The sequence below is a fragment of the Propithecus coquereli genome, unplaced genomic scaffold (genome assembly GCF_000956105.1).
Source record: "Propithecus coquereli isolate 6110/MARCELLA unplaced genomic scaffold, Pcoq_1.0 Scaffold8, whole genome shotgun sequence".
Taxonomy (NCBI): domain Eukaryota; kingdom Metazoa; phylum Chordata; class Mammalia; order Primates; family Indriidae; genus Propithecus; species Propithecus coquereli.
In genome coordinates this window covers 9,155,588-9,169,335 of record NW_012154173.1, presented here as the reverse complement: position 1 = coordinate 9,169,335, position 13,748 = coordinate 9,155,588, and the positions used below count along the sequence as shown (strand labels likewise).

The 13,748-nt window shown below is 40.3% G+C and overlaps 2 protein-coding genes across 3 annotated transcripts in view; one reads left to right on the top strand and one right to left on the bottom strand.

Annotated features, from left to right (window-relative positions):
* TCEB1 (transcription elongation factor B (SIII), polypeptide 1 (15kDa, elongin C)) overlaps window positions 1-1,555 on the bottom strand; it is a 32,690-nt gene extending 31,135 nt beyond the window's left edge. Inside the window, exon 1 of the mRNA XM_012663186.1 lies at window positions 1,376-1,555. The gene's annotated coding sequence lies outside the window, so the exon portion shown is untranslated. The remainder of the gene's footprint in view (window positions 1-1,375) is intronic.
* Window positions 1,556-5,264: 3,709 nt separating this feature from the next.
* On the top strand, window positions 5,265-10,528 carry TMEM70 (transmembrane protein 70). Of its 2 annotated transcripts, none has more exons than XM_012663184.1 (3): window positions 5,265-5,566; window positions 6,813-6,918; window positions 10,064-10,528. In XM_012663184.1, exons 1-3 carry the CDS (start codon window positions 5,357-5,359, stop codon window positions 10,519-10,521), a joined length of 774 nt encoding a protein of 257 aa, XP_012518638.1. In that variant the 5' UTR covers window positions 5,265-5,356; the 3' UTR covers window positions 10,522-10,528. The 2 variants fall into 2 exon arrangements, with proteins under 2 accessions (XP_012518638.1, XP_012518639.1); XM_012663185.1 differs by having other exon boundaries at window positions 6,813-6,932; window positions 10,064-10,108.
* The last annotated feature ends 3,220 nt before the right edge of the window (window positions 10,529-13,748 follow it).

Sequence of the window (13,748 nt, the reverse complement as noted above, 5' to 3'; positions counted from 1 at the left end):
CTACAGGCACATGCCACCACGCCTGGCTAATTTTTTCTATTTTTCATAGAGACGGGGTCTCACTCTTACTCAGGCTGGTCTCCAACTCCGGACCTCAAGCGACCTTTCCACCTGGGCCTCCCAGAGTGCTAGGATTACAGGTGTGAGCCACCACACCTGGCCCTGATCTTATTTTATAAAAGAACAATAAAGTATTTAGGACACCAGATTAGCTGAAACATATTAACACACATCAGCATAATAACAAAGATTTTCCTAATTATTTTCCAGTATAGAAAAATATGCCACAAAAACCAAGATAAGCATTTTAGACAACTTAAACAATTAAATATCACTTTAGAACTTGATATGTAGGGCTGACTGTAACTTCTGGCTAATTATATTACAGAATTCATCTAGTAACGAAAACGGTTTCTTCCCTTGGAATAAATGTATATATATATTTTGAATGGTAGTTATTAGATAAATCTCGTATTTAAGAAAAAAGGGGATAGTCATTTAAAAATTAAAAAGGGACTCCAAATAATCACTGGCAATAAGCAATAAATATCCACAGCTCTTTCGTAGCCATTTATCTCCTGAATGAATAAATTCAGCTGTGAACTGTAATTTTTCAATAACATGAATTATATTGTAATATAATCAAGACCAGAGGTTTATTATTTCAGGCCACTTAACAAAAAAGGAAAAAATTATTTGGGGATCAAAAAAACAAATACGACAGTTTTTGGAAGTAAGGAGATTTTTTAAGACTAAAGAATTTCGGTTGTTTTCTATAGCACTAAATGACTCCAGAGTTGTATGTTACTAAAGAGATTTCAGTTCCTTCAGAAAAACGCAAAGGGCACTGCATTTGACACTAGACACTTCCTTTCAGACAAGACTGGGAGGTAGGTGCACGAAAGCCCCAACCCACCAAGTTGGGTACAAATCGCCCAACAAGTTGCCAGAAGGTAAAACTTCTCGGGGTCCCGCAGCTCAAAGGAGCGAGGGCCCTCTCCTGGGATTAGGGACTGACTTCTAGAAAAGAACTGAGTGCACGTGAAGAAAGCAAAAAGGAAAAGCGACAGGGCTGGCAGGCTCCTAACTCCACCCTCCCCGGGCTTAGCCCAGAGAAAGCCCTGTCTTGCGTGCTGCCGCCCCTGCATCCACCTCTTTCCAAGCCCACCCAGCAGCGCCACGAAAGGTCCCGCCGCCCTCGTTTCCCCTCCCCCAAACCAGGAGCCGGGGAGGCCCAGAGAGGTTAAGAGCTTCCGTTCCTTCCCCGCCCAGATGGGAAGGGGTGGGAAGTGGAATTGCGAGCGCGCCCAGTACCATTCTCCCTCGTCCTCCACGCGTACCCGGAGCTCCATTCCCGCCCTAGCCCGAGACTCACTCGTCAGCCCCGCAGGCACCGCAGCCACCGCAGCCGGGTCCCCACGAACCGCCACAGCCCCTACTCCAGGGCCGCCCCCCCACCCCCAACTCCCTGCCCCCGTGGGTTCCGGGGCAGCGGGAGGAATTACTTCCGCTGGGTCACAGCCGCTTTCTGCGAGACGCGGGAGATGAGAACCTGATGAGGCGGGACGTACAGTCTGGAGCTCGCTTCCGTCTGGAGGAAGTGCGTAGTGCCCTCTCCCTTCCCCCACAGTAAAGGTGGCCAGCCTAAGAGCAGTCACTAGCAAATCTCAACCAATCCGAGCCTACGTCTTCTGGATTCCCAGCATGCCCCGCCAGCCCTTATCCCATTTATGTAGGAACGGAATGCTTGGAGACGCGCTCGGAGGCCCGAGGCAGCACTGCATCCTGGGATTTGTCGTTTCTCCGGCAGATTCTGTCGGTGTTTGGCTCGAGGCAGCACTGCATCCTGGGACTTGTAGTTTCTCTCACTGAGTGTTAAGCTTTTCATGGCTTTAGAGGTTGCCCGTGCCTCTCATTTGGGGGTATGCCTGGAGGTGGGAGACTGCAGAGAGTGCGGTTTCTATCCTAACAACATCGTGCTCTTTATGAAGCTGCATCCGTCCCTTGAGAAATAAGCTGCAGTGCATGCTTAAGAGATCTCAACGGCTAGCGTTATGTGCTGGCCTCATTTCCTCTCTTCCCGGTATCGTTCAATGTTTACTGAAAATTAGCCACGCCCCTACCCCCACCCAGGGACCCTTCCCCCGCCCTCCTGGGTTTGCTTAGCTGTCCTCGATTCTGAGCTCACTCGCGGGAAGTCCAGGCGCCTGTCACCACCGTTATTTCAGTTCTGGGACCATCTTTCTCACTCCACGCCCCCCTTTACACCTTCCCCCTTTCCTGTGGTTAGCTATACTGGCACCTTTCCAGGAAGGCTGAAACTGCTAAACACGCTTCTGCTTTCTTTTGGGGAGTGTGCCATGAAGAGCTTGTAGGGCCAAGACACAAGTTGCTCAACTAAGCACTTTGTGTCCACAAAAGGAAAATAGATACAGGCTACACATTGTTGAACTAATTAATGACTTGCCTGGAATGCTTTTTTTAGTTAATTTGGCAGATGAAAGGTATTGCTTCTTTTAGAATTAATTGCAAGAATAGAGCAGACTGTCCTTTGTAGAAATAATAGAAAAGTTTTTTAGCTATAATGGTAGCTCAAAATAGAGTGTGATTGGGAGGAAGCTATGGGCCCATTTTCAATTGTTCCTTTCCTCCTCTAGTTCAGGACGATAAAAACCAAAAAAAAAAAACCCCAAATTACATACAGTAGCGTGAACTAAAATAAAATTTTAAGGCTCACCTCCCCACCAGCTGACTGAATGGACCCCCTCATGGCCAAAGGAATATCCTAAAACTAAATTGCCTGCCAGGAGGAGGGAGGTCAGACATGCCTCATCATGCCCCCCTCCCTTCTTGGGGACATCCTTTGTAACCTATTAGCAGGCCTAAGTGTATTCAAGACAAACCTGCAGGTCCTCAATTTACGCAAGATATATATGTCCGGTGGCTTATCTCTGATTAAGAGCTTATTTTAAAACATTCCCAGCCTCTAGACAAAGCCTTATGTTTTTAACCAATTACAAGTCTAAGAATTTTTAAACCCACCTATAACCTATAAGCCCTCCACCCCTCTTCGAGATGGTTCACCTTTTCGGGCCAAACCAATGTATGCCTCCCACGTATTGATTTATGACTTTACCTGTAATCCCTGTCTCCCTGAAATGTATAAAACCAAACTGTAACCTAGCCACAGTGAGTCCACTTGCTCAAGGCTTCTTGGGTGTGGATCCAGGTCATGGTCCTCAAATTTGGCTCAGAGTAAATCTCTTTAAAATTATTTTACAGAGTTTGGCTTTTTTTCCGTTGACAGTGGGGGGGGGGCATACTTTCTACAAGTGATAGCCATTGTTCATTTTCCATCAGCTTCCATCCTTAAATGGAATCTCTCAGATGATATGAATGGGTAATCGGAGGTTATTTTTTATTTTATTTTATTTTTTATTTATTTATTTTTTTGACACGGAGTCTCGTTCTGTCACCTGGGCTAGAGTGCAGTGGCATCAACATAGCTCATGGCAATCTCAAAGTCCTGACTTCAAGCGATCCTCCCACCTCAGCCTCACAGAGTGCTAGGATTACAGGTGTGAGCAACCATGCCTGGCCAAGGGTTATTTTTTAAAAAACAGCCTTAGATTCTTTCTAAAATCCCATTCGAGTAGTTTATATTCAACAAATGTCTCTAAATTACTAGACTGAAAAATCCATTTAACCATATATAACAATTCCACGTAATTCTATAGCAGAGTTTTCGGAATATGATCTCATTTTAGATATTTAAAAACCTTGAGAATTCAGGCCAGGTGTGGTGGCTCACGCCTGTAATCCTAGCACTGTGGGAGGCCGAGGCGGGTGGATCGTTTGAGCTCAGGAGTTCGAGACCAGACTGAGCAAGAGCAAGAACCCCGTCTCTAAAAAAAAAGAAAAATAGAAAGAAATTAGCTGGACGACTAAAAATATATAGAAAAAAATCAGCTGGGCATAGTGGCGAATGCCCGTAGTCCCAGCTACTTGGGAGGATGAGGCAGAAGGATTGCTTAAGCCCAGGAGTTTGAGGTTGCTCTGAGCTAGGCTGATGCCATGGCACTCTACCCTGGGCTACAGAGTGAGACTCCATCTCAAAAAAAAAAAAAAAAAAAAACCTTGAGAAGTAAAGCAAACAAATATTATTTTCATCTGTAGGAAGATACTAAGCCTTACAGAAGGTAAAATTCAGGTTCTCGCAATATATTAAAGAAAAATATTCTTTATCTGAGAATTTAAAATATATATCAGTAAAATAATAGATAATGGATGTTTGTAGTATGAATTACACTAAACAGAAGAGTTTTAAAAATGTAAGTAGAAGATATTTTAAGAAAATAAAGTTATTCATAAAGAAGTAGTATCATTTTCCCTTTTTGGTTACTACCCCCAAAGTAGGCAGTATTTGGAGTTGCCAAGGTAATCGTATTATCTTAAATTAAAAATTTGTTCCTCTCCTGTGCAAATAACATGCCAAATCAAAACCAGTTACAGTTGTGAAATAGTGGTAAACAAAAGTGTGTCTCTGCTAGTCAGATGCTCATCCTTCAAGACTCAGCTGAATAGGAAGCCGGTCTTCAGACATTGTGAGGCCGAATTAATCATGCTCTCCTTTGTACTTCCAAGGCATTTGGTATATTGGTATATATCAAGTATATTACACCATTATATCCTATCTTACTTTTAGGTGTTTCCTCCACTATGTGAGTACCGTGGATTCCCAATTTTATCCAATATCTTTGTATCCTCAGCTCCTATGAACAAATACGTATATGGATGTGAATGATTTCCGAAGACAAATTTGATAACAATAATCAATATTACATGAACAAGTTCCATTTATTTTCTGCCCAGTGGTTGAATTAAATTGCTATTCGTTTAAATCATATAAGGTATCCTTCGTTCTGTGCCAATAGGGTAGAATCATTTTCCTCAAAGGAAAGTTTTTAGGGCGTAGAAAGTGTCGTCCACGAGAATGAAAGATTTAACCCTGGCTTCCAGGATTTGTCCTTTACTAAGGGCTCTTCCCTACTCCTTCCAGACTGTCATAGAGAAGGCTAAATTCTAGGACCCGGGAGCCGCGCACAGGACGGGCGTCTGCCCCTAGCCGGAGGGCAGTGTGGCGAGCTCACAGCTCAGGACGCAGGGAACGCGCGCTGCAGGGAAGGTTGCGGGCCGCCGCACATTCTGCGCACGCGCGGGCGGCCTCTCCGGCCCGGCATGCCTCCAGAGGGCGGGACGCGCGCCGCAAGTCTAGGCCGCAGTCGGGCTAGGTGTCCGGTCTTGTGGCGTTGGGTTGCTGCCGCGGTGCCGTCCGCGGCCGCTTCTCAAGCGCAGGATGTTGCTTCTGGCGTTGGGCTCCCGGTGGGCGTCCGGATTGCGGCTCAGCTGGAAGGGGACGGCATTGTGGGCGGCCACTGCGCCTCGAGGCCCCAGGACGGCTGTCCCGCGGGCTGCCTCCTGCTGCGGGCTCTCGGGGCCGGTCGGCGGCGGGAGCGCGGGGCTGTGGGGAGCCGCGCCCGTCCTCTGGCGTCCTGGGCGAGCGCAGGTCGGCCGTCCGAGGGTTCGAGTTGGGAGTTGGGCTGGGGAAGGCGAGTGCAGTTTCGGCTCTGGGGTCCCGGCGGCTTTCCGCGATCTCTCCCGCCTGTCCGTCTCTCGAGTGCGGAAGGAGTCCTCCTTCTGCGGGGCTTGCAGAAGTAGCAGGCCGAGGGCTGGTGGGCCCGGGGTTCACAGCCTCGGCCAGTCTAGGAGTACGGTTGGAAAGCGGTTACTTTTCTAAGCGGTTCCAAGCATTTTACACGTGGTTCCAAATCCAGCTAGTTTGTGGTGGCAACTCGGTTTAGTTCCTTTTCTACTCTTGAGCAGAAGCTTCGAAGGATTAATTTGCAAAGAAATTGGGTGCTGCACCGAAAGAGCCCGGGAAGCCTGATTGAGTTTTCTCTCTTTTTTTATAAGGTGGCTCTATTTTTGGGAATTCCTATGGTCCCTGGGAAAATCGGGAATATGAACGTTAATCTGAATAAATTGTCTGCTAATTCTAACCTGTAAGATAATCAGGATTGGCAAACCTTGTTGAATCTTGGAAGAAATGCCTAAAATGGAAATTAGTACCTAATAAAATTTCAGCATGAAGGAATTAGACATGCCTTTTACATTTAAAAATGTGTATGCTGTGAAATTCATTTTCAGATGTTCGGGTAACTCTTCTGTTTCCGTGAAATTTGATGTAGAATTTCAAGTAAAATTTTTTTCTTGTTGAACAGGGGGTGCAAGGTATTTACAAGGTCTTTAGGGAAAGAGTATTTTTTGTTTATGTAAATACTAGCTATAGTATAAATATTTTAGAAATATTAAAAAATGTCTGGACTTTATGATCTGAATTTGCAGAGTGTTTTACTTAGATTATTGTATTAAAATTAAATTTTACTTATTTTTTGAAAAGCTAATGCATTTAAATCGAATGAGAATGATGTCCTCATTAACAGTGGAATGTATTCCACTAAACTATTTTTATTTGTTCAAGGTCACTCTAGACCTAAAACCTGAGAGCTGGCATACAAACTTAACAGATTCCAGCTTGTCACTTTTCTGTTTGTGACTGGGATTAAGGAAAGCCATTCTGTTAGTTAATTTATTTTCTTTAGCTCTGTCGCTTTTTTGGGAGAATTCCTATGTCACCTCATGTGACAAGTTCTCTTCATTTCATTTTAAAAAATAAACTTTAAAATATTTAAAGGTTTATTGAAAATGTAATTTACTATTTACTCATATTATGATGGTCTCTGTTTCAATAGATACCTGTTTGTTGGGAAGGATCTGTTCGATCCTCACATACACAACTTGACAAATCAGAAGATGGAAGGCTGATTTATACTGGGAACCTGGCCCGAGTAGTATTTGGTGGGTAATCGCAAGTGAGGAGATTTCCTTTTTTTTCCTTTTAATTGTAAAAAATATTTTTAGTATATGTTACCTATTGTTATAGCATCCTTTAATTATAAGACATAAGGGAATTTAGATTATCATTTTTTTGAGACCTGTCGATAAGATGTGGAGACATTTACATTTTTAGGGGGTTTTAAAAAGATGTTTGGAGGCTGTATTATGACTGTGATCTTACAGCTGAACACTCAAGCTTCCTTTCTTTGGTTACCTCTGTCAGGATGTTTAACAAAATAAAAATAAAAAGTGTGTATTTCTATAATGTTTGAATATGCAGAGGAAAAAGTATGGAAGAATACCTCTTAAGAATAATTAACTTTTTGGAGTAGAATTGGGGAATTTTCAATTTTTACTTTGTATATTTCTAAATTTGACAGTTAAAATGAGCATGTCATGCTTTTATAATTCAGAAACATATAAATTACACATTTTTTTCAGGTCATCTTAGAATTTATGACAAACATTTATCCAGTGGCTTTCCCAGGTGGTAGAAAGTTATGGAGAAAGAAAAGACAGCTGTAAGTTTATTAAATAGCTTAAGTTTAAAGCACTTTCCTTAGATCATAATTTAGTATTTAGTAGAGAAGGTCAGAAGAACTTAGTGAGGTATGTGATTTGTTCAAGTTCCCAGAGGTTGCATTTCATTTTAATAATCTAAAAAAGAGATCTGAAACATCTAGATGGTTAGTTTATAGCCAGGTATGGCCACAAGATTTGAGCACCCACATTTGCATTTGCGTTTGCATTTTTGATCATAATGGTGTCAAGCGGTCATCTAAAATTCACTCTGGAAATCTGTAAGTTTTCAAGTGTGTGACATTAGAGTATGTTTAAAGTACAATTTTAGCTATTTAGGACTTTTTAGGAAGGACTGATTATCATCATCATTAAGTAGAGTTGTGAAGTAATTGGAATAACTAATTTTGGGTGGTTAGAAATTTCTTCGGAAGTCAATGTATGAGTAGGCCATTGAGTCTGGCCTGGGATACCTATATTGATGCCATTGAGATATCTTTTAACAATGAGTCCCATGGTACCCTTCTGTCTGAATGCAAGCACCATTTCTTAAAATGCAGTGAAGGCTTATTGATTTATGTTTTGTTCCCATTTGACTCCATTCTGGAAAGGAGAAAATAGGGGTTAATTTTGGCATGGGTAGGATGTAATACTTGGAAGAACATAGCTATCCATGGTATTCAGCATTCTAGAGTTGTAACTTATAGAGGAATTTAATGTTTGGGTTCTTTCAATAGTATAATTAACAGAAAGTCACTCTATCAGGGATTAGTTGCTTTCTTCCTTACTTCTTCCAGCTTCCGGTGGCTCTGGAAATCCTTGGCATTCTGGCTTGTAGCTGCATAACTCCAGTCTCTGCCTTGGTCTTCACATGCCCGAATTTGTGTCTCTCTTTGTCCTAGTCTGTCCTTATAAGGATACCCTCGTTGGATTTAAGGTCTATCCTAATCCAGTCTGGTCTCATCTCCATCTTTAATTAAATCTGCAAAGACCCTGTTTCCAAATAAGGTCACACTCTGAGGTTCTGGGTCGACATGAATTTTGTGGGGACTACAATTTGACAAAAGTAAGGGAAAAAGAAGTATTTTGGAAGGGCTGAGGAGATTTTTTTACATAGGAGGCAACTTGATCCCCATTGTATCCCATGTGTACCAATGTTATAGCAACTACCTGTGGAAAGAGAAGGAAATATTTTTTTAAATTACTAATAAAAGATAATTAAACCTTCAGCCAACAGCAGGAGATGGGAGTAACAGAGCTTCACCAACAGTTGTCAAACTTTTGGCTTTTGCTGATTTGGGGGAAAAATAGTATCTTACTGTAGTTTTAATTGAATGTTTCTTATGAATGAGGTTTAGCATCGTTTTATCTGTTTAAGGGCTGTGTGCATTTTTGCCCTTAAAATAGGGTTATTTGTCTTCTCGTCTTCTAGAAACCTTTTATATTAAAATATATTGGGGATGTTAACCCTTTGTAATATAAGTTGAAAATATTTTTTCCATTTTCTCATTTGTGTCTTGGTTATGGTGTTTATGTCCATGTATTTTTTTTATCTCTGATTTTACTTTTTTAATTTAAATCTCTGGGCTGTTTGGAATTTTTTTGGTATATGGTATAAGGGATAGAGTGATCTTTTTCTTTATCATTTTCCATATGGCTATCCAGTTGTCCAAACACCACTTATTCAAAAGTCCATCCTTAGGCCGGGCGTGGTGGCTCACGCCTGTAATCCTAGCTCTCTGGGAGGCCGAGGCGGGCAGATTGTTTGAGCTCAGGAGTTCGAAACCAGCCTGAGCAAGAGCGAGACCCCGTCTCTACTAAAAATAGAAAGAAATTAATCGGACAACTAAAAATATATAGAAAAAAATTAGACGGGCATGGTGGCGCATGCCTGTATTCCCAGCTACACGGGAGGCTGAGGCAGGAGGATCGCTTGAGCCCAGGAGTTTGAGGTTGCTGTGAGCTAGGCTGACGCCACGGCACTCACTCTAGCCTGGGCAAAAGAGTGAGACTCTGTCTCAAAAAAAAAAAAAAAAAAAAAAAGTCCATCCTTTGGCCACTGAAATTAGATGATATCTTTATTCTATACTGAATTTTCATGTACTGTTGGGTTTATTTCTGGATTTTCCATTCTGTTCTGTTGATATGTCTGTTTATTTGTACACCAGTCCCACACTATTTTATTTATATTCTATTTCTATTTTTCTATTGTGTTTAATATTTGAAAGAACTTACTCCTCCCTTTTTTTCTTTTTCCAAATGAACTTTATAATCAACTTGTTTAGGATCTCAACTTGTCTCTATTCCAAACAGATAGTATCTTTATTAGGATCATGTTAAAATTATAAATTTTAAATTTATCATTAATTTATAAATGAATTATAGTTAATTCATTTATAAAATTATAAAGAATAAAATCTATAAAGTGCTTAAAACATTTAATAAACACTATATTTGTGTTTTGATTTTTTTTGTTTGTTTTCATGATGACACAGTAAGAAGAACAGTGGAAGAATTAGTAGGATAGATCGACTCTTTTGTAAAACTTGAAAGTATTGATCTTCTCCCATTTTTTTTCCCCATTTAGGTGTGAAGTGTTTCTCTTATTCTACAAGTATGATCAGCCTTGCATGTCTACCATACTTTCTTACACAAAATTATATTTTATCTGAAAGTCTTCTTTTGCAAATCTTATTTTTTGGCATCATAGGAAGCTTTACGGTGATCACTCCAGTGCTGCTTCACTTTGTTACAAAAGGCTATGTCATTCGGTTGTACCATGAGGCAGCTACAGACACTTACAAAGCCATTACTTATAATGTTGTGCTTTCAGAAAAAAGTACAGTGTTCCACCAGAATGACGTGAAGATTCCAGACAGCACGCATGTGTTCACGACATTTTATGCTAAAACAAAATCACTGTTAGTTAATCCAACGCTCTTTCCAGACCCTGAAGACTATATCCATCTAATGGGTTATGACAAACCATTCACTTTTGATATGGAAGAAACCAGTGAAAACAAACAGGTTAAGGAAGAGAAATGAGCATATTGTTTTTATATTTGTGATTTATGTTTCAATGTATAATGAAAAAATTGTCTTTACTTTTGTATTCTGTAGTGACTGTTAAAAATAATTTGAAATTATCAAACAGCTTTTAATTTTCATGGAATGATAACTCATAGTAAAATAAGCTATGTTTGAAAAACGAAACATGGTTATCTACCATTTGTGCTTAAGGTTTGTAAATGTACATGTTCGTGATGGTATATACACAGATAATTTAAGAGCTATATCTAAGTGTGGTTGCCTCTAAACTGGGGATCTGTCAGAAACAAATGGGAGAGTTACTTTTTTCTTTGTGTGTGGATTTTTATGTGTATATGAATATTCTTTTCCCACATTAAAAAACTTTGAAAAATTCTCAAATTATGGGAAGCAGTGTTAATCTGTGTCCTTTGGTTCAAAACGTAGGTTTTGCCTACCTCCTCTGGCATGGTTGCCTATAATGAGAACATTCACATATAGTTGAGTTTGTGGTTAGCTATCAGGGAAATGGTAACCCAAGTAGTGTTTTCAGTGTTCTCGCTTGGCACCCTATCACAGTAGGAAAATCACTGGTACTAAATACGTGGATAGTACCTTCTATAAAATAGTTTCTATGCTAGCTTTTGCTTCCTAAAGTAACAAAATGGCCCTTAGATATAAATGACAGGCTTTGCTTGGACATATTTGTTAAAATTGTATTCCAATTTTTTTCTTTTTTTTTTTTTTCTTTTTTTTTTAAGAGATACGGTCTTGCTGTGTTGCCCAAGCTGTGGTATAGTGGTGCAATCACAGCTCATTGCAGCCTTGAACTCCTGGACTTAAGTGATCCTTCTGCCTCAGCCTCCCACCTAGCTAGGACTGACTACATACGTGTGCCCCCACACCTGGCTAATTTTTAAAAATGTTTTGTAGAGATGGGATCTTGCTGTGTTGCCCAGGCTGGTCTGGGCTTGAGAGATTTTCCTGCCTTGGCCTACCAAAGTGCTGGGATTATGCCTGACCTCTCATTCTTTTAGAACACTTTATACTTTTGTTGTTGCTTTTCTTTTTATTGAGAATTTCAAACATAAAAAAGTAGAATAGTGAACCTGTATGACTCTTATCATTCAGATTAAACAATTACCAATTTGTACTCAATATTGTTTAATCTAGATAAGGACTTCTTTAAAAAAATATAAACACAATACCATTATCATACCTACAAAAACAAAGCAAAACAAAAAACCTCATCACCCTAATATTATCAAATACCAAGTTTGCTTAAATTTCCAACTGATTTGTAATTTTTTCCCACATTTTGTTTTGCTTAAGATCCAGATAAGATTCATATCTTATTCATACCAATTGTTGAAATGTCTTTTAAGACTGTTCTGTGGGCTTCTCCATTTCTTTCACTCTTTTTTTTTTTTGCCTTACAAATTATCCGTTGAAGAAACAATTGTTTGTCTTTTAGGTCTTCTCATGGTCTAGATTTTCTGATTGTACCCCTGAGCTGTATTTTAACCATGCTTCTCTGTCTTTATTTCCTGTAAATGGATAGGTAGATCTTAAAGCTTCATCAGAGTGAGGTTTCATTATTTGGGACAAAACTACTTCATAGATGTTTTTATTATTAATAGTTATCTATTGCTGCATAACAAATTGCCCCTAATACTTAAGGCATAAAGCAACAATAAGCACAATATTGCACAGTATAGATCTGCAATTGGGGAGTGACTTAGCTGAGTTGTTTGGCTCAGGTTCTCTCAGGAGGCAGCAGTCAAGTCAGTTGGTGCTGTGTCATCTGAAGGCTGGACTGGGGTACAAGGAACGCAGTGGTTCCAATGTGGCTCACTCACATGACTGACTATTTGGCACTACCTTTCTGGCATGAGGTCTCAGATACTACACTTGATCTTAGCCAAAAGGTCAAGAAGCGATGGCAGGAGGCCTCAGTTTTTCACCACATGGATATCTCTTTAGGGCTGCTTGCTTTTCCCAGAGCAAGTCATCCAAGAGAGCAAGGTGGAAGCTACCATGTGTGTGTGACACATGTAGAAGTCACATACTGTCACTGCATAATGCTTTATTGGTTACGTGGTGAGACTTATTCAGTGTTGGAGGGAATTCACAAGGGTGTGCACACCAGGAGATAAGGCTCCTAGGGAGCCATCACGAAGACTTGTCACCACAGTGCTCTTGCATTAAAAGGTACCTACCATCTTTTTGTCTCTGTGATGTTAGTAACTATTGATGCTCAATGCCTAAGTCCATTAATTCATTAGGTGTTGCAAAATGGTCACATTCTATTATTCCTTTTCCATTTATTAGCTGAAATACTCCTAAAAATAGAGATAAGAGTACAGGAAGGAAAGAGACTCACCCCTCTCTATTTGGTAACTCAGTAATTCAGTTTGTAGAAAAGAGTCGGGATAAATGCTTGATCCTTTCCCTTTATTTGCCAGTTTCAAAATAGAGTTGGTTTCCTAGCATCATCTAATGATAAGTAGACTTAAAAATATATGCATGAGCTCATGAATTAAAGTATATTTGATGTATTTCAATTTATTGCAGTTATTATATTATTAATGTTCATATAGTCATATAGGTCGGCTAAATAATGGCACAAGATGTCCATGGCCTAATCACTGGAAGCTGTGAACTTTACCTTATATGGCAAAAGGGATTTTGCAGATGTAATGGAATTAAGGATTTTAAAACGGATTATCCTGGATTATCCAGCTGGATTCATTGTAATCAGTGGGTCCTTATAAGAGGAGGCAGGGTATCAGAAGAGAAGGCGATGGGATGATGCAAGCAGAGATTGGAGTGATGCACTTTGAGGATGGAGAAATGTAAGGATTGCAACTCTAGAAGCTGAAAAAGGAAAGGAAACGGATTCTTCCACTAGTCCCCAGAAGGAACCAGCTCTGCTGACACCTTGACTTTAGTCCAGTGAAACTGATCCTAGACTTCTGACCTCCAGAACTGTAAGAGAATAAATTTGCACTGTTTTAAGCCACTAAACTTTTAGCAATTTGTTACAGCCGCAGCAGGAAACTAATAACAGCCATCTTTGATCGGTGGAACCCTCTTTAAACTGGTTATCTAGTATGATGAGGTGTTTCAGGCTCATCTTGTACATTTTCTGCCCCAGACCTGAAATCAATAATTTCTCCAAGGAGTCCTGGTTCCTTTTAGTTGGAAATGATATTTTAAGACCACTAGGGACATTGATGGGTTTT